This window comes from Melanerpes formicivorus, unplaced genomic scaffold (assembly GCF_026170545.1).
Source record: "Melanerpes formicivorus ecotype bairdi unplaced genomic scaffold, bMelFor1.0.p_v2 SCAF_159, whole genome shotgun sequence".
Taxonomy (NCBI): domain Eukaryota; kingdom Metazoa; phylum Chordata; class Aves; order Piciformes; family Picidae; genus Melanerpes; species Melanerpes formicivorus.
In genome coordinates this window covers 164,248-184,627 of record NW_027142511.1, presented here as the reverse complement: position 1 = coordinate 184,627, position 20,380 = coordinate 164,248, and the positions used below count along the sequence as shown (strand labels likewise).

The 20,380-nt window shown below is 52.5% G+C and overlaps 2 protein-coding genes across 2 annotated transcripts in view; one reads left to right on the top strand and one right to left on the bottom strand.

The window, feature by feature from the left end:
• LOC137457103 (zinc finger protein 721-like) overlaps positions 1-20,380 on the bottom strand; it is a 316,030-nt gene that overhangs the window by 261,556 nt on the left and 34,094 nt on the right.
• On the top strand, positions 7,963-8,895 carry LOC137457086 (olfactory receptor 14A16-like). The gene has a single exon (XM_068168890.1). The coding sequence runs from the start codon at positions 7,963-7,965 to the stop codon at positions 8,893-8,895; it is 933 nt and encodes a 310-aa protein (XP_068024991.1).

The window sequence follows — 20,380 nt, the reverse complement described above, 5'->3', positions numbered from 1 at the left end:
GGCCCTTTGGCAGAGGGCATCTCCCAGATCACTGTGCCCATCTGCCAGCCATGGACCCAGGGCTGCATTATCAGCTCCTGCAGACACAACTGACCTCACAGTCCCTTTCCCAGCTGTGTTCCTGCTGTTGGCCGATCCTCTCAGGAGGCAGAAGTGGCCTCACCTCCCCCTTCCCAGTCCTTGGCTTCCTACTGAATGGTGAGTTCCTGAGACACAACTGAGCACAGGATTGCACACTCAGCCCTCAGCCTCCCTGTGGCCAGAGCCTGAGCAGATCAAAGTTTCACCAGATCCATCTGGGAGATTTCCTACCAAGGGTTTGAGTGGAGAAGCCTTCAGCAGAGGACCTGTTGTATCTGTCCTTGTACACTTGTAGAAGAGATCCTTGCACATCATCTTGTCCAATGATCCTGCTCAGTTCTGCATCTGGGAAGGAAGAATAAACTGCAGCTGTATAGGCTGGAAGGTGATCTGCTGGAGAGGAGACCTGAGAGTCTTTGTGGATAACAAGTTCTGTATTGGACAGCAATGTGTCCTGGTGCACAAGTAGGCCAATGGGATGCTGGGGTGCATTCAGAGAAAGCTGTCCAGCAGATAGAGGGAGATTCTCCTCCCCCTTTACTCTGCTGTGGTGAGGCCACACCTGGAATATTGCATCCAGAAGTTTCCCATAGTGTTAATAGTCAGGGACACTATTGGGAAAGTATCTCCAGGCTGTGGTTAGAGCAGAGAACTGGAGGCAGTGCTGATAGGTCAGGACAAGCAGAGGAAGATGTCTCTGATGCTGACTAAACCTGGAGGTGTTTCCATTAATACAAAGGGTCAAACCCTGACCCACAGACGCTGGTAAGGGAGCTCCTGTCCCTCACTCACTCCTCAGAGCTCTTCTTGGCACATTAAGATACAGACAGAACCAATGCCAAGGGCAGGACTATGGCACAATCCCTTTCAGCCTCCTAAGGAAGGACAAGGAAACAATCAAGGAGGCAATGAAGCCCCAGGGCTGGAAGGAGGAGTTGTCTCCTCAGGGGCATCAGTGGCACAGACCACAGCCAGAACCAAAGGCAGGAAGAGCTTGGCTCTGCCAGGAGCCTTTCAGCTCTTCCACAGCCCTCTGTCATCTGCCCCACAAGCTTTCCTCTGCTGCTGCATCAGCTGAGCCTCTTTCCCTGCAGGCTGTAGTCACCTACCCAGCTGCCCCACATTGCTGGCACCTTCCTTTGCTGCTCTCTCTCCATCCTCCCTGGTTGTTCCTTGAAACTTCAAGCCTTGGAGTGCTCCAGGCTCCTGCTGGGGAATGTCTTGCCCCACAGCACTGTCCTGGCAATGACATTTCTTTCTCTTCATATCCAGTCTGGACCTGCCCAGGTGCATCTCATGGCTTTGTTTCTTGCTCTTGCAGTTGGTCACTGTGAAGTAGTTTCAAAGCACTCCTCACACACTCTCAGGCTGCCTCTCTACTGTCCTCAGTTTCCACACCACTGAACCCATGGCCTTCAGCTCTATCGTTTGCTCCCATCTTGGGAGACCTCTGGGCACTCTCCAAGGTGTTTGCATATGGAAATGCAGTGGTCATAGGCTAAGAAAGAGAAGTTTTAGCAAGTGCTGTAGTGTCTGGTCAAAGAGCAGTGGCTTTGAACTGAAACAGGGGAGGCTGAGATTGGATATAAGGAAGAAATATTTTACAGTGAAGGTAGAGGGCACTGGAACAGGTTGCCCAGAGAAGGGGAGATCCCATCCCTGGAATTGTCCAAGGTCAGGATGCTTATTCAACCTGAATTAGTGCAAGATATCCCTGCCATGGCTGGATGGCTGAACTAGAGCTCTTTTCCATCCCTTCCAAACCATTCCATGATTCATTGATCCTAATATCCCAAGCTTGTTCTCCATGGACTGCAGAGAGTTACATGCACCATGGGGCTGTTCTCTTCTGACCTGGTCCCCAACACCTTCACAAAAAAGAAATAATTACTATGTCTTGGCCATGAGTTGCCAAGGTTTTACAGTGTTGTTGTTATTATTATTATTATTATTATTATTATTATTATTATTTAATAGTAGTAATAATAATGTATCAATTCAAAGACATTTTCAACTATTGTGAATGTTTCCCCAAGTATATCGGTAGAAGAGGCTCCCATGATGGCCTGGCCAATGGAGGATGGGAACAATATGCCTGAACAGCCTGAGATCGGTAATGGGAAGGTAGAAAGTGTCTTTGGGGCTTGCAAGACTTACCATGGGCTGTCTAGGAAAAGATGCAAGGAAGGGATAAAGTGGGGTCAGGGTGGTTTATGGGGGAACAAGAATGGGAAAAGAGAGGGAAATGGGAATCAAGCAGCTGGTCCTGCATAAAGAGGTCACTTCCCTGGCTGTGCCTGTAACTGATCACTGCAGCTTGTCCTGTTTCTTTCCTGGGAAGAAGCAGCAGCCCACCTGTCAGGGTAGGCTGGGACCTGACTGGCTGAGTAGGGACCCTGAAGACATGGACCTGGGCACTGCCAGGGGTACAAGAGGAGCCACCAGTGAATGCTCACCATGAACAAGGCCAGGTACATCTGGGGCTGCATTAGGAGCAGTGTGGGTTACCTACACCAGGGGAGTGGTCATCTCCCTCCATTTAGCCTTAGCATCCTGATCCACATCTGCAGAGCAGGAGGTTCTTTTACAGACCCTGCAAATGAAACCAAGAAGGAACCAAGTAGCTGGTTGAGAAAAGCACCTGGCTTGTGCTTCACCTGCATGGGCAGGAAATACAGAAAAGGAGGGAAAGTAAGAAATAACAAAAGCAAAGAGAAAGTCACCACCATGGCTGCCAGCAACATCTCCCAGGCTCTGAAGGTCTCAAAAGCTGGGGGAGCTCCAAACTCCTCTGTTACCCTTGCAGCTTTATTGCCTTTCCAGTCTCAGAGGTGGTCACAGTTCCTCAGCCAGCTGCCATGCCTACGGCATATTCAACTCCTGTCAGCACTGTTCCAGAGTTATGATGGGCATGCATGCTCTTCTGGCTCTGAACTGCTGCCTCACTCATCCTCGGGGGCGCTGTCCAGCAGCAGAGCCACAAAACTCTCAATGCATTCCATCATCTCTGTGTGCAGTCACACAGGGAGCCCCAGCTTGCATTGCAGCACTCTCCAAGGTGGAACCTGTGGCCTTGTCTGGTTATCAGCTGCTTCAGTGTGGTGGTTTGAGCCTTAACTCGGATTTAAGTACTCAGATGGGGGCAAGGCTGAGAATCCCTCCCCCACTCCCCCTTCTTCTTTCCTGTTTGAGAGAAAAAGGGAAGGGGAAAGAATAGGGAGAGGGAAGGGAAGGGAAGGGAAGGGAAGGGAAGGGAAGGGAAGGGAAGGGAAGGGAAGGGAAGGGAAGGGAAGGGAAGGGAAGGGAAGGGAAGGGAAGGGAAGGGAAGGGAAGGGAAGGGAAGGGAAGGGAAGGGAAGGGAAGGGAAGGGAAGGGAAGGGAAGGGAAGGGAAGGGAAGGGAAGGGAAGGGAAGGGGAGGGAAGGGAAGGGAAAAAAAAAGAAAGTGAGATAAGGAAAAAAGGGAGGAGATAAATCTAATGAGAAATAATTTGGAGTCAGATTGAAAGTAGAGAGGTAAAAATTTTCTTTACACTATATATAGACATGTATACATACATATATATATATATCAATAACAGGAAGAGTTCACAAGGGTAAGGAACAAGTCCATGAGTCCTTTGAAGAAACGTGGATGCAGCAGGGAGAAAGACCAGGCCTGACCACATGGCAGAGAAGCAGGAAGCCAGCAGCAACTCTCTTAGTGCTCTCTTCCTGGTGAGGCAGAAGCAAAAGAGCCCCAAATGGTTGCTGTACTCTCCCCTTTATAGGCTTGGACAGGGAGGGGGAGTGGAACAGACTAACCCAGTTTCCTGGGGAGAAAACCCACCTGCAGAAGGGAAGAGCTCTCAGAACCCCTCCCCCCCTACTTTCAGGATGAGCATAACCCAGCGCAGTGTTCCATATCTTATCCTCAGGACCAATGCCCTGATTAAAAGGCAGGCTGGGGTCTCACAGCACAGCTAGGACACAGGGCTGTTGGGGTTTGACTTCAGTGCTGCTGTAAAATCCCACAGCCCGAGTTCATGATTCTCCAGAAGTGCTGAAGGAGTTTTAAACTGCTGCTGCTGCCTTCAAGTTCTGCAGGAGCCAGAGTGCCTTGGGAAAGCTCTGCCCCTGAAATCCCTGCACCCAAACTCTGAGTCATAAACCAGGAACCAAGTCTGGCACTAGGATTGGGTCTAAACCCACTTACACTTCTCTCTGCAGAGGAGGGTCCATGCTGAATGCTGTGACTCAACAGGAGAGCTTCTCTTACCCCCTTCACTCCCAATCTCCCTGCAAGATCATTCCAGCCCAGCCCCGAGGAGATTTTCCTGTCACAGTCATTCTAATCCCACCCCAAATCCAGAGAATTTTGTGTATTTCATCCATGCTGTGTCAGAGTGAACCTTGACACCAAACTGAACCTGTTTGCATCTCTGTTACACCTTGCTGAAGTCCATCAGCTTCGTTAACTGTGTCAAATCATCCTCCTGCTTCAGTCGAACTCACTGCAGCTTTCCTGTTCTGAGTGAGGTGAACTTGGGCTCTGACTTGTTTCTCCAAAGCCCTGGCCATTGATGTCCTAAACATGGCAACTCTTTCTTTGTTGTCAGGCTGTTGGGGACTAAGGGAGGTGAAAACACCTCCATGGTGTCTGTAGGTATCTGTAGCCCTGTGGAGAAGGACTTGTGGATATTAGAGTTAAAGAATCCTGGATGGAAGGGACCTAAAAGAGCAACTAATCCAAACCCATGACCATGAGGATGGATATCTTCCACCAGTTTAGGTTGCTCAGAGTTCCTGATCCTGGACACTTCAAGGGATGAGGAATCACAGAATTGTTAGGGTTGGAAGGGACCACAAGGATCAGCCAGCTCCAACCCCCTGCCATGGGCAGGGACACCTCACACTAGAGCAGGTTGCTCAGAGCCCTGGAGGCCTTAAAAACCTCTAGGGATGAGGCTTTCACCACCTCCCTGGGCAACCTGTGCCAGTGTCTCACCACCCACATGGGGAAGAACTTCTTCCTAGCATCCAATCTGAATCTACCCATTTCTAGTTTTGTTCCATTCCCCTCCAATACTATCACTCCCTGACACCCTCAAAAGTCCCTCCCCAGCTTTCTTGGAGCCCCTTTCAGATACTGGAAGGCCACAACAAAGTCTCCTCAGAACCTTCTCTTCTCCCTTTCTCTGGGTAACCTTTTCCAGTGTCCTGCCACCCTCACCACAAAATATTTCCTCCTTATGGCTGATCTAGCTCTGCCTTCTTTCAGCTTAAAGCCACTGTCCTTTGAGCAGGGATTTGGAGGCATCTGACATATGACCACTAGGTAGTGGCTGAAGCCCCTGAGCCCAGTGCTGTGGAGAATGAGAAGGCAGAGGAGTAACTTGAGAGTGCTTGGAGACATGTGAAGATTCCCTGACTAGTGAAGAGCAGAATGAGAAAGAAATAAAGCCACAAAGTGGAGCTGGGGAGGTCCAGACTGGAGATGAGGAGAAAGAAATGTCACTGCCAGGGCAGTGCTGTGGGGCAGGATGTCACTCAGCAGCACCCTGGACCAGCTCAAGACTTGAAATTTCAAGGAAGAGCCAGGGAGGATGGAGAGAGAGCAGCAAAGGAAGGTGCCAGCAAGGTGGGGCAGCTGGCTGGGTGACTACAGCCTGCAGGGAAAGAGGCTCAGCTGATGCAGCAGCAGAGGACAGCCTGAGGGGCAGATGACAGAGGGCTGTGCAAGAGCTGAAAGGCTCCTGGCAGAGCCAAGCTCTTCCTGCCTTTGGTTCTGGCTGTGGTCTGTGCCACTGATGCCTCTGAGGAGACAACTCCTCCTTCCAGCCCTGGGGCCTCATTGCCTCCTTGTCCAGCCTCAGGAGCCTGGGAGGGGTTGTGACATAATCCCGCCCTTGGCATTGGTCCTCTTCACATCCCACTGCTCCAGGAATCCCCCTGAGGAGTGAGTGAGGGACAGGATCTGCCTGTCCAGGGGCCAGGGGTCAGGGCTTGACCCTTTGCATTAATGAAACACCTCCAGGTTTGCTCAGCATCAGAGACATCTTCCTCTGCTTGTCCTGACCTCTCAGCACTGCCTCCACTTCTCTGCTCCAACCACAGCCTGGAGACACTTTCCCAGCAGTGTCCTCACTGGGACCCATCAACAAGAGAAGAAACTTCAGAGTTTGAAAGTGACTTAAGCTTCTGGAGAGGTTTCATCATCTCCCTCTCAGTCTCTGATGTTTACAAGGCACCAAAGCCACCAGAGGGTCATTAAAATGCCCTTGGGTTGGTCCTCTGCTGCTCAGCTGGGCTGAGCTCCATGGCTGGAGGGAGCTGCTGGAAAGTAGGCAGCAGAGAATAGTGTCAGCTGTGCCCAGGAGCAGCTCCTCTGCTCTGCACAGCAGGGCTGAGGGCACTGCCAGTGGATCTCAGCACGAAGAAGAAGGCAAAGAGAGCTTGGAGGTGTCCAGGAGGGTGACTGAGAGCTGACAGGAGGAGAAGTCACTGCAGGCACTGACACGGTGAGTCTGTGGGGGCAGGGCAGTGCAGGTGCAGCTCCTGGAGGCATCTCCTAAAGCTGGCAGAGCCACAGCTGGTGGGGGCTGGAAGGAAATCTTCCTGTGCAGAGGCTCTTTTCAGGCTTTTCTGAAGAGCTGTGGAGCCCTGGGGTGCAGGCAGGGGTGGTGAGGGCTGTCCTTCAGAGCAGGGTCCCTGCAGCCCAGGGGCTGTGTGCTGGGTCAGGGACTGTGCTGCCTGCCAGGCTCAGCACTGAGGCTGCCCAGGGAGCTCCACACAGTGTTGTGGGGAGAAGCTGTGAGTGGCAGGAGACAGCCCTGGCACAGCAGGGCAGGGCAGGGTCCTTCTGCTGTGGGGAGAGAACTGTGCTGGCCAGAGCTGCTCACAGTCCTGGCTCACCTCTGGGCATTTCTGAGGGGGTTTTCCATAAGAGCATCAAGGCAGCATTTTGCTGGAAGGGAAGGAGTCTTGGCTTTGAATGTTGATCCCCTTGGTGTGCTGGGAGGGCAGTGTGAGACTAGAATTTCACTGCTGTTCATAAGAATCTGAGGTCTCATTAGCCTTTGTCTGAGCTTTTCCTGAGCCCCTGCACACCCAGAGCTGCCCCTGGGCAGTGTCCTGCTGCTGGGAGGGGTCTGAAGGGCAGAGCTCAGCACACAGGAGGTGGGATGGGCTCTGTCAGCAGGGACAGGGAGGAAAGCTAGGAACAGAGAAGCAGCTCCTGGCAGGGACAGCTGCCAGCAGCAGGGACATGGGCTGCAGGCAGAGAGGGATCTTCTGTCAGAGATGCCCTGGCAAGGGGGATCAGGCACCTCTGTGCCATTCTCTGCACTGCAGACACATTTCCTAATGCAACCTTTTGCTCTCCTCTTCTACCCAGCAGAGGCCCAGCAGTGCCCTCAAAGCTAGGGACTCCAGGTCAGGAGTCACAACCTTGGCAGCTGACATTCATCTGAAGGCTCCTGGAGTGTGCACACAAAAGGAGGACAAAAGCTCTTCAGCTCCATCCTGTGAGCAGCAGTGAGCAGAGCTGGGGAAGGAGAAGGCTTCCCCCCCAGCCCCTCTGCCTTTCTCTCTTCCCTTCACTGTCTCTGCAGCACTGCAGAGCTGTTCCCTGTTTCTCTACCTCTCCATGGGACTCTCATTCCCTGGGATTGGGCTGTTGGTCACTTTCTGTTCTGACACCAGAGGAATCTTCATGGCAATTCTGGGTCCCTGCTGTGTTTAAAGCTGTGATGAACCATCCCTGGTTGGTAGTGATGGGGACTGAGCTGATCTATTCCTCATGCAGCTCCGGGACAGGGGTTACAATGAGGCTGAGAGAAGTGTGCCCTAACTTGTCACTGCCTTTCCCTCCTTGGACAGGTCTCCATGGCCAGAGGCAGCAGATGGCCAACAGCAGCTCCATCACCCACTTCCTCCTCCTGCCATTCTCAGGCACAAGGCAGCTGCAGCTCCTGCACTTCTGCCTCTTCCTGGCCATCTACCTGGCTGCCCTGCTGGGCAATGGCCTCATCATCACCACCATAGCCTGGGACCACCACCTCCACACCCCCATGTACTTCTTCCTCCTCAACCTCGCCCTCCTTGACCTGGGTGCCATCTCCACCACAGTTCCCAAATCCATGGACAACTCCCTGAGGGACACTAGGGACATCTCCTATGCAGGATGTGTTCTCCAACTGTTCTTTTTCATATTCTTCATATCAACAGAGTATTTTCTCCTCACCACCATGTCCTACGATCGCTACGTTGCCATCTGCAGACCCCTGCACTATGAGACCCTCCTGGGCAGCAGAGTTTGTCTCCACATGGCAGCAGCTGCCTGGGGCTGTGGCTTTCTCACTGCTCTGCTGCACACAGCCAATACATTTTCCCTGCCCCTCTGCCAGGGCAATGCTGTGGACCAGTTCTTCTGTGAAGTCCCTCAGATCCTCAAGCTCTCCTGCTCCACATCCTACCTCAGGGAATTTGGCCTAATTGTGGTCAGTGTCTGTTCAGATATGGGATGTTTTGTGTTGATTGTGGTGTCCTATGTGCAGATCTTCAGGGCAGTGCTGAGGATCCCCTCTCAGCAGGGACGCCACAAAGCCTTTGCCACCTGCCTCCCTCACCTGGCTGTGGTCTCCCTGTTTATCAGCTCTTCTTTTTTTGCCTACCTGAAGCCCTCCTCCATCTCCTCCCCATCCCTGGATCTGTTGGTGTCAGCTCTGTACTCAGTGGTGCCTCCAGCAGTGAACCCTCTCATCTACAGCCTGAGGAACCAGGATCTCAAAGATGCACTACAGAATCTCATAATTGGATATTTTCAGAAGCAATAAACTGTCTTCTTCAGAGCTGTTTTATGTCACTCATTGTAGTCCTAGTTTGGGCTCTCTCATTTTGGCTGCTGCTGGTGGTGTTACAGTTCTGAGAATGTTTTATCCCAGCTTCTTTAGCCTTCAGAGAGGCTGAGTCTGTGATGCGACTGCCCAGAGGATCCTGTACTCAATGGCACTGCTGTGGGACCAGAAGAAACTGGGCTGTGCTGGGGAGGGGACAGGGCAGCAAGAAGGAAAAGGAGGGGTGAGGAAGTTTGAGTGTGCTTTTTTTGCCTGTAAAGTACCCAAGAGAGGAAAACATGACAGTGTAGCTTGGCGTGAGTCACTATGCAGGGAGCGGTCTCACACTTGGCCAGGGCTTGTGGAAGGGATCAAAGACATGGTGGTGCAGGGGAGAGTAGGTGTCCAGGAGATGGTGGTGTGGACACACTGTGGAGGTACCTAAGGGCCTTTTTCATGACCCAGCATCACTCAGTGCCAATTTCCAGCACTGGCCTTTCACCCCATGACTAAGGGTAAGCTTTGCTCTGAGGCCATCTCCAACCTCCTGCTGGCCAATGGCTGCTTTGGGGGAAGGGACAGGCTTGATCAGCCTCTCTCCTTGCCCAACTTCTGTCAGTCCTTTGAACAGAGCTGTCTGCAAAGCCCCACATGGGCCATGGCTGGGCAGGGGGCATGGACTGGAGGAGGCTGTCAGCATAGGAAGGTGATGGGAGAGCTGTGATCTGAAGGTCATCCCTGGGATCAAAGCTTTGCCAACCCTGACTGAACCTTTCCCATGCTGTGCCTGCTCTGTGGAGCTGTGAGACCCTCTGAGGGCAGTGGGGTTGGGACAGGGCCAGGGCCATGAGCAAGGATGAAGGGAAAGGAGGAATTTCTAGATGTTAATCCTTGTTGTGGAGACCTGTTTGAAGGAAAGGCAAAGCTCAGCTGGAGATGCTGGGCCTGGCTCATGGCCATGGCAGAAGACACAAGGATAAGAGGCACTGAACTGGAGCCAGGGGGTGAGGGTCCCACGCTGGAAGCTCTTGGCCAGGGACTTGGTGTTGACTCTGTCCCAGAGTGTGGACACACTGGACCCCTCCCAGTAACAACCACATCCATCACAGCACAAACTGGACACCCTGATCCCCTCCCTATACAGACTGGTCCCTCCCAGTACCAACTGACCCTCCTGCTCTCTCTTACACCAACACCATCTGTCCCAGAACAAATGTTATCCCCTGACTCCCTCCCAGTACAGAATGACCACACTCCCAGTACAAACTGGATACTGTGATCCCATCCCAGCATCCTCTGGGCCCCATAGCAGGCCAAATAGGTTCCTTTTAACCACTCTATGTACAGACTTGGACTTATCCCAGTATAAACTGATTCTCCTGATCCCATCCCAGTACAGTTTGAGACCCAGCCCAGAACAAGCTGGTAACCCTGTCCCTGCATGATCTGAATCCAGTTCTAAGTGCGTATTCTGAACCCACTCCCAGTACAGACTGTACCTTCCCAGTAAAAGCTACATACCCTAAGCTGCTCCCAGTGCAGGTGTGGCTTCCTCCCAGAACAAACTGGATTGTCTTACCTCTCCCAATACTCTCTAGATCCCACCCAATACAATATACATCAGCTGGCCCCCTCCTAGGACTGACTGCATCCATTCCAGTATAAACTGGACACCTGAAGCCCTCCCAGTACAGTCTGAGCCCTCTTCTAGTCAAAACAGGTTCCCTTTAACTCTTCCAAGTAGACCTTAGGCCTTGTCCCAATAAAAACTCGATGCCCTTATCCCCTCCCAGTATAGACTGCCCAAGGCTTATTCTAAATTTAGTCCCTTGGTCCTCTCTCAGTACAGACCAGACCCTGATCCATTACAATTGGCATCCCCTGAGATCCAGACAAGTCTGGTTTCTGCCCACTACAAACTTCATCTCTTGAACCCCTCCCAGCACAGGTGTGGCCACATCCCAGGACAAAGAGAATCTGATTCCCATCTCCCAGTACAGTCTAGATCCCACTCCAGTACAAAGTGCATCCCCTGGAAACTCTGATTCCATCCCAGTACAGACTGGGCCTCATTATAGAGCAAACAGGACACCCTGATGCCATCCCAGTTCACACTGGGCTCTCCTCCCTGTACAAACTGAAGCTCGTTAATCCCTCCCAGCATAGACTGGGCAAGTCCTAGTACAAACTGAATCCCCTGGTATGCTCCCAGTACAGGCTGGGTCTGGTCAGAGTACAAACTGGACACCCTGAGCCCATTCCAGTATCATCTGGGCCTTGTCCCAGAGAAACTGGGTCCCTTTAATACCTCCAGGTACAGACTTGGCCTTGTCCCAGTATCAACTGGTTTCACCGATCCCCTCCCAGTACATACTGGCTCTCAATTCAGAGTGGATCCCTGGCCCCACCCAGAACTGACTGTGTTCATTACAGTGCAAACCGGACACCTGACCCCATGCCAGTACAGTTTGAGCCCTGTCCCAATCCTAACAGTGTCCCTTTAACCCTCTAAGTACAGACTAAGCCTTGTCCCACTAGAAAGTGGATCCCTTGATCTCCCAGTGTACACTTAGCAACATCTCAGTCAAAACTGGGCTCCTTTAACCCCTCCCAGTAAAGAAAGGGCAAGTCCCAGTATAAACTGAATCCCCTCTTCTCTTCCCAGTACAGATAGGACACTGTTCCAGCACACACCTGATCCCTTGGTCCCAAGCCATCACAGTTTCAGCATCATCCCAGTACAAACTTGACCCCTGTTACCCAGTACATGCTGGATCCCTTTAAACCCTCCCAACAGAGTCCGGTCCCTGTCAGAGAATAAACTGGATACTCTGACCGCCTTCCAGCCTGGACAACATCCAAGTACAGACTGGGTGCCTTTGAACTCTCCCAGTAAAGTCTGAGCAATTCACATTATACATTGAATCCTCTCCTATCCACCCAGTACAGACTGGGCCCCAAACTGGATGCCATTAAAATGTCAAAGTACACATTTGGCCTTGTCCCAGTTTAGTTTTCTCCCTAATACCTTCCCAGTATAGACCAGGCCTCAAACCAGTAAAAAAACTGGATCCCCTTAACTGTCCCAGTAGTGACAGGATCCCTTCAAATGGAAAATGGATGCTCTGACCTCATCCCAGTACACACTATACTTCCTCCTTACATAAACTGCACCTGTCCTTCAGAGCTGGCTCTCACCCAAGTCCTGCCCAGCCCCCTCAGCAGGACACCAAAGCCTCTCCTGAGCCTTGGCCTAAGCCAAACCCATGAAAGAAAGCTCTGAGCCCTCAGCCCTCCCATAGATACCTAATCCCAGAATCTCCTTCCTCCGCTCTGACCCCTCACTTGCAGTCCCTCCATCTGACTCTGCTTGGCCCCTACTGTGAGGGTGCTCAGTCCCAAATCTCCTTCCAGTTGTCTTACTCCTGCATCCCCTCCCACATATCACTGACTTTGCTTGGCCCCTACTCACAGAGCAGCCTCAAGGCCTTGGAAGAGGAGCAGGAGGTGACCTGTGACTGAGCAGCTCACAACCACCAGGAGGAGATGGGTGGCAATGCCATGGGCAGCTGAGCTGTGCTTCAGGATCTCCTGCACAGCAGCAGGCACAAGGCTGGCCAGGGGCTGATAGGGCAGCAGCAGGAAGAGGGCAGGAAGAGCTGCTGTAGCAGCTGAGAGGGCAGCCCCTCACTCTGGCTGGGCTCTGTGCTTTTGGCCTCCCAGCTGCCAGAGTTCCCAGCAGAAGGCATGTGGTGGGCAAGGGACTTGTGTGACTCCCTGTCCCTAAGCACCTGGTGGCCCCTGCAGGAAGAGCCTTGGAGCTGGGTTGTCACCTCCCTGCCACTGTAAGGTCAGAGGGGACAGCAGCAGTGATAGGGCTTGGCTGTGGCTGCTGGAGAAGCTGAGAAGCAGCAGCAGGGACCTGCCTTGGAAACCCATGCAGAGGTTTCTTGTGCCTGCTCAGCTCCAGGCACAAGCAGGCTGAGGCCTTGGGCCAGCATTGGGACATCAGGGATGGCTGAGGAGCAACTAGGGCAGGAGGAGGCACATGGCCAGGAGGTGAATGTGAGGTCACTGTAAAATCCAACCCTTGTGTATCATTGGCCAGCAGCAGGCCCAGGGCTGGGCTGGGGACTGCTAAACTGAGAGGCAGCAGCAGGGAGGTGCCTTGATTGTTGCTTTACAGCTGGAGGTTCTGCTCTGTGCCCAAGCAGAGAGGACTCTGGCAGGGACCATTGCCAATGGCCTGGGATGGAGCAGAGCCTGAGCAGAGCGAAGAAGGCCAAGTGCAGCTGGGCTGTGGTAGGAGGAGTGTGGCCACCCAGACACAGAGGTTGTCCTCCCCATGCACTCAGCACTGCTGGGACCACAGGTGCAATATTGGTGTCTGGCTGTGGAGTTCCTTAGTCTGGAGGAATGGAGAGGTACTGGAGAAGCTCTATAGGAGATCTGCCTGGATGGAGTTTGGAGTCTCTATCTAGAACCTGAAGCTGCTGAGCTTCTTTAGCCTGGTGAAGTGAAGGCTCAGGGGTGATGTGCACCTGCTTGAAGGGGGGTGTCAGGTGATGGAGCTTTTCTTGGTTGTGGACAAAGAAGGAAGCCTTCAGAAAGTGCAACTTAAAGGCTCAGACTGGAGGTCAGGACAAAAAAATGTCACTCATAGTATAGTATCAGTCAGGGTTGGAGGGGACCACAAAGATCATCTAGTTCCAACCCTCCTGCCGTGGGCAGGGACACCCCACACTCGATCAGGCTGGCCAGAGCCTCATCCAGCCTGGCCTTAAACACCTCCAGGGACGGGGCCCCAACCACCTCCCTGGACAACCCATTCCAGCGCTTCACCACTCTCACGGTGAACAACTTCCTCCTCACATCCAACCTGAATCTCCCCACCTCCAGCTTCATTCCATTCCCCCTAGTCCTATCACTACCTGAGATCCTGAGAAGTCCCTCCCCATCCTTCTTGTGTAGAGCCTCATAGCGTAGAGCTGTGGTGCAAGAGGTGACCCAGAAGGTGTCTGGAGATCCTTTGTGTGTCAAGGAACAGGCAGCAAGAGTGGAGAGGCCTGAGTGAAGGTGTGGAAATGTCAGGGGGAGAGCTGGCTGGGGAAGCCAGATGGATCTCAACAGCCTGAAGGGAAAGAGCTGCAGGCATGGGACAGGGTAGCACAGCCTGCAGGAGGGATGGCCAAGGGCTCTGGCAGGGCTGAAAGGCTCAACAGGGACAAGGTCTTGATCCTGTTCCTTCTGGCAGCAGCTTCTGCCACCATGGCTGCTGAAATGAAGTCTTACTTTGAAGCTCTCAGGATCTGCCTTTCCAAGGCCTGAGGGTCAGAGCTTGGCCTTTCTCTTTCCTAAACCAAGGCCAGGGTTTGTTCAGCTGCACTTTGCCTTTGTCTGCCTTCAATCATAGCCTCCATGGAGCTTCTCTAACCACCCCTTGGAGGCTTTGCTGCTAATGACCCTCAGTGAGGCCAATTAATACTTCAAGGCAGTTTCTGTTTATCTTCTGACTTCTTGAGCAGATTCCTTCAGTCTCCTCTCAGTGTGTGAGGCTCAGGCAATGATCCCCAAGTGTCCTAAGAGCTATTTGTGTCTTTGTAGTTTTCTTCAAGATTTCAAAGTGCTCCTCACAAAGCTCATTTATTGTTTATTTTTTTCAACCACCAAATGACAGAGTGGATAAGGACAAGGCTGACCCTGACTGACTGCAAGAGATCCTGGATTCAAATCTATTTCTATGGCTGTGCCTGGAGGCAACCACAAAATATACAAACACAGGGACAGAGCTGGCTGGGTCCAGTGCAAGATAGAAACCTTGACCCTGGTGACACCAAAGGTGTTTGTCCAAAGACACAGAGAGGTGGAGAGGTGGCTGGCAGAGGCTGCCCTGAAGTTCAGTTTCCTTTTGCTGGAGCTCAGGGCACACACTCACAAAGCTTCAACACTCTCAGAGGATGAGAACTGAGCCTGGAGAAGTCTGACTTGGTTCAGGCCCTTGGTGCAGGTTGTGCCTGAGAGATGTCTGAGTGGGGGAGATGCTGGACACAGCTGCTGTGATCCAGGAGAGTTCCAAGGCTCTGGCATTAGGGTCACTGTTTTAAGAGGTGGAGATCATTGATTATCATCAGGTGTTTCTCTGAGCTGGAGAACCGTGGATGCTGAATCATCCTGGGATCTTTTGCCGCTTGCACAGATCCTGAAGTTTTTGACCTCCAAATTTTTCTATCACTGTGATCCAAGCACAGATGCACTGAGCTGGCAGGAGGTGACAAACCTCCAAGCCATAGGGATAGAAGTGGAAGGCTGGAAGAGTGAGGGTGCATCACACCAAGGACACCTCTCATGGCTCTGTTTCTCTCTGTCCTGATCCATCCCTGGCTTACCCTGGGCTAGCTCATGGCCTAGGCAAGGAGGAAGGGGGAATCACATCAGGTCTTGAGGAGGTTTGCAGTGACAGGGGGACTGTGCCAGCACAATCTGCTCTGTGACTCGAGTGCATTTCTCTCAGCCAGAGAGTGGCTGTGTGGTTGCCTCTCGTCTCTGTGCCTCTCAACAGAGAATGTCATCATCCAGTCAGAATGGAAAGGAAATTTGGTGGTTCCTTAGCCTCCAAAGTCTTCTTCAATGTCATTCAGTGACAAAAAGCCCTCAGGAAACACTGCTGATGGCCTTTTTTCTGCAGCAGTGTGACTTGCTTGGCCATCCTCCTAACTCTAGCAGCTTTCTGGCTGCAGACTCAGGCAGCAGGCATGCAGAGGCTGCTTCCCAGTCCAGCAGCATTCAACAGCTGCAGCTACAGCGCATTCTGGTTTCATGTGGACAAAATAGGCTTTAGGGAATCCCAAGGCATCTTGGTAGAACAAGGGAGAGTTTTTTACCATCTTGATTTGGATTAATAAGGTGCTGGAGACAATAATGGCCAATGGCAGAAGAGAAAGAAAGAGAGGAACAAGATAGGTCAACCTAGAGAATAAAGTTTGCCCAACCCATGGGAAGCTGCACAGGGAGTCCATAAGCGTGGCAGATGGCCAGGCACAGCTGCAAACTGGGCACTTTCTTTCCCTCAACCACAGGACCTGCCTAGACAAGCCTGGGCCTGTCCAGCATTGCAGAGTTACCAGCACCTTGCCCTTTGTCTAGTTTTGTGCTGAACACCCCAGCTCCACAGGGAGGGGGTGCAAGGAGAGTTGTGTTTGGGCATGTTCAGACTGGTGCCTCCAGGACAATCACATGTAAGCTTTGGAGTGATCCATCCGTGTCCATGCAGGTTATTAAAGGATCCTGTTGAATGGCTACATGAGTTATTTTGATTTCCTTACTTGACCTTCAAGACTCTCCCAAGACCCCTCAAGGACACCTCCCTGAAGTGGGCACATGGCTCCAGCCCTGGTCCTGGGAAGAAATGCCCCCAAAAGTGGCCTTTTGGGATAGAAAGGTCAAAGAAAATGTAGCAAGAGACAATACTTTATTAGGGTTGGGATTTCCATTCTAATTAGGCATTATCCTTGGGATGAGGTTTTTCTTTTACCCCTAGCAAGCCCAAAGTGTTGGGGGGAAAGCAGACAAATACCAGCCCAGCTGTAGTGATGGCAGTGGCTGTGCTGACTCAGCACTGTCATTACTCTCCTCAGCACTGGCTGGTGCTGGAAAGGGCAGGGACACATTTGCTCCTGAGGAAAGAAGGTGTAAAAGAGGAGATTGCAGTTCAAGCTGCTGGAAAAGGCCCCCCCAGGGGGGCCACGTTTGGCCTGGCAGTGCCGGGGTCGATGTATTGCTGTGTCCCCTGGGGCACGCTGGTCACCTGCATGGGGTGAATATGCCAGGTGAGGGAGGAGCTGCGGATGAAGCCCTTGCTGCAGCCTGTGCAGGGGAAGGGCTGGCACCGGTGTGGGTGCAGCAGTGCCAGCTGAGGATGGCCACCTGGGTGGAGCTCTTGGCTCAGGCAGCTCAGAGGAGCAGCTGCTTCTGGCTGTGGACGCAGCAGTGCCGGATGAGGTTGGAGCTGAGGGTGAAGCTCTTGGCATAGCCCCCACAGAGAGAGGGCTGGGCACTGGGCTGGGGACAGTGGGGCTTTACCAGCTCCAAGATGGGTGGCAAGCTTTGCCCACCCTCAGGGCACTGATGTGGCTGCTTGGGTGGCACAGAAGGGCTGATATGAGTTTTTCCTCTTCCTCCTCTTCATCTTCCTCCTCCTTTGGTTCATTCTTCTCCTATTCCATATCATCCTCCTCTTATTCCACATCATCCCCTTTGTCCACCTCATAATTATTGCCCTCCTCCTCCTCCTAATCCTCATCCTTGCTGTCCTCATCCATGTCTTCATCAACCACTTCTACTATTCCTCAAGGCTGAGTTTTGACTCCTCCAAATTATTCTTCAGGTGATTCTTCTCCAAGATCTTGTCCAGGTCCTTCTGGGAGGCCATGTTGCTGAGAGGAATGGTCACCTCTGTGCTCTTGGGCAAATCCTTGGGGACTAAGTGACTGAGAAGTAAGGACATTGTGTGTGACTTCTTGCAATGGAGGGATCAGAGCCCTAACTTCTATGACAAGTCCCCTGGTGTAGTGCTGATGGGGCTGGCACCCCCAGGACAAAGCCATCCCAACTAGCCCACTCTGGCCATGCAACTGATACCTGACCACATGGGGCTCAGGGAGATGAACTTCTAAATTCCCATCACAACCAATGACCCTCAGTGCTCCACAAGTGTTGAAGTGGGGTTTGGGAGGAGGGTCTGGAGGGGGTTGGGAGGTGCTCAGGGGTCAACTGGAGCCTGGGATCTTGCTGCTGTTCCAAAGTTGGGCTTTTTATCTTCTGGCCTGTTGCAAGGAGCAGATCTGCAAACGTTGCTCCTCCCCAGCACAAAGGAACAGGGCTGATGGAAAGAAAAGAAGGATATGACCCCAGGCAGAGAGAAGGAAAGGCTTCAGATGGGAGGACTGACCTGCAAGGAATGGCTCAGTCCTGACCAGGGCTCACCCAGCCTTGCACTTCCCTCCCTATGGCTTGGGGGTTTGTCACTTCCTGCCAGCTCAGTGCATTTGTGCTTGGGGGTTGGAACTAGATGATCCTTGTGGTCCCTTCCAATCCTGACTGATACTATGATACTATGATACTATGAACTCTGGAGGTCAAAAAAACTTCAGGGTCTGTGCAAGTGGCAAAAGATCCCAGGGTGATTCAACATCCAAAGTTCTCCAGATCAGAGAAACACCTGATGAAAGTCAATGATCTCCACCTCTAAAATCAGTGACCCTAAAACCAGAGCCTTGGAGCTCTCCTGGATCACAGCAGCTGTGTCCAGCATCTCCCCCACTCAGACATCTCTCAGGCACAACCTGCACCAAGGGCCTGAACCAAGTCAGACTTCTCCAGGCTCAGTTCTCATCCTCTGAGAATGTTGAAGCTTTGTGAGTGTTTGCCCTGAGCTCCAGCAGAAGGAAACTGAACTCCAGGCAGCTTCTCTGCCAGCAACCTCTCTACCTCTCTGTGTCTTTGGACAGACACCTTGGCTGTCACCATGTTGGGGGGCTTTACGTTCCACCAGCTCTGTCCCTGTGTCTGTGTGCTTGGTGCTGCTCTCCAGGCACAGCCATAGAAAGAGATTTGAATTCAGGATTGGTTCATGAGGAAGGGCTGCTAGGATCCAACCTTTTCATCTGCTTACTCTCAGGAACTCTTGACTGGCTGAGAAATCACAGCCATGTTGTTGGCTTTGTCTCACCCTTGTGGACAGGCAAGCTGCTGAGAGACAGCTTGTGCTGAGCAGATGGTTCCAGAGGGCTTGGATTGCTGAGGCAACTTTCTCAGCCTTGGCTTTGCTTAGCTTCCAAACAGCAACAATTCTTCTGTGTCTGTGTGCAGGCAGCTCTCTAAGGAGAGCAGGGGGCAGCTGGTGCCATGGAGCTGTGAGCTCCAGCTGCAGAGAGCAGTGGAGAAGTCTGATGCAAGGAGCAGGGATGGAAGGCCCAGGTGGGCAGTGACAGCAATGGGGAGGTTGGGGAGGGTGAGGAGCAAAGTTGTCCACTCAGTGTCAGCCCTCAAAGGACAGCTTCTCCTCCCAGTCCAGACCCCCTGAGCAGACAGCCTGCATCATTCTGGCTTGGTGGATGCTGCTGTCACCTCTGCCCTCATCTGAGAAAGAATCAAATAGTTTGCCATCAAAATCTGAGCTTTGTGAGGTGCACTTTGAAATCTGGAAGTCAACAACAAAGACACAAAGAGCTCCTCAGGGCACTTGGGAATCATTCCATGAACCTCAGGTACTGAGAGAAGAGTGAAGAAACTGTGCAAGAAGCAAGAAGCAAAACACAAAGTACCTTGAAGCATTGATTGGCCCCACTGAGGCTTGTTACTGCCAAAGCCTCCCCAGGGACTCGTTAGAGCAGCTCAGGAGAGGCTGTGATTGCAGCAGACAAAGACAAAGTGCAGGAGAGCAAACTCTGGCTCTGGTTTGTGGAGCACAAAGGCCAAGGCCTGAGCACAGCCCCTGGGCAGGCAGATCCTGTCCCTCATGTGTGGGTCAAGGCTCTTCAGGTGCAGTGGGGGTGGGGTGTGGGTTTCATAGCAGCATAGCATGGCCTAGGTTGGAAGGGACCTCAGAGCTCCTCTGCTCCAACCTCCCTGCCATAGGCAGGGATGCCTCTCCAATAGACTCAGCTGCTCAAGGCCTCATCCAGCCTGGCCTTCAACACCCTCAGGAGAGGGCATCCTCCCTGGAAAGCCTATTCCAGAGTCACACAACCCTCATACAGAAGAACTTCTTCCTAAGACCCAGTCTAAACCTCCTTTTCCTCACCTTCAAACCTTTCCCTCCTGTTCTGTCACCAGACACCCTCATGAAAAGTTCCTCTCCAGCCTTCCTTTAGGATCCCTGTAGGGTTTGTGATGCTGAGTGGAGGACAAGGGCCTGACAGTCCCCAGCCTTCCTGGGGCTGTGGAAAGAGGCAGTGAGGTCCTCCCAGTGCCTTAGGACAACATCTCCTCACAGGCCTTGGGGGCAGAGAATTGCCAGAGTCAAGAGGGCACAGCCTTGGCTTCTCTTCATCACTCCCACCACTGCCATTGCCCTTTGCCAGCTCTCCCACAGCTTTGTCCTGCACTGTCTCACAGCTGCTTCTCCTGCCCTGCAGGCTGCAGACACTCATCTCACTTCCCCATCTTGGCCTTTCCATGCCTTCACTGACACCTGCCCACACTCACACTCTGCTCCTTGGGACACAAAGAGAAGGGCTGATCCCAGACTCCTTCTGGAGATCTTCTCAGGCCACAGCACTACCCTTTGAGAGACATTTCTTGCTGCTCATGGCCAGTCTCCACCTGCCAGGCTGCACCATCTGGCAGTGTTCCTCTCTCCTGCTCTTTTCTACCTCACCAGGACCTCCCAAGGCTGCTGGCCTTGCAGTTTCTTGCAGAGACAGCACCAAGCCCTGTACCTGCTGCTGTCCCATCAGGTACTCAGGCAGCAGAGACACAGCAACTA

Coding starts and splice junctions, on each gene's coding strand:
- LOC137457086 (XM_068168890.1), top strand. CDS start 7,963: ATGGCCAACAGCAGCTCCATCACCCACTTCCTCCTCCTGCCATTCTCA.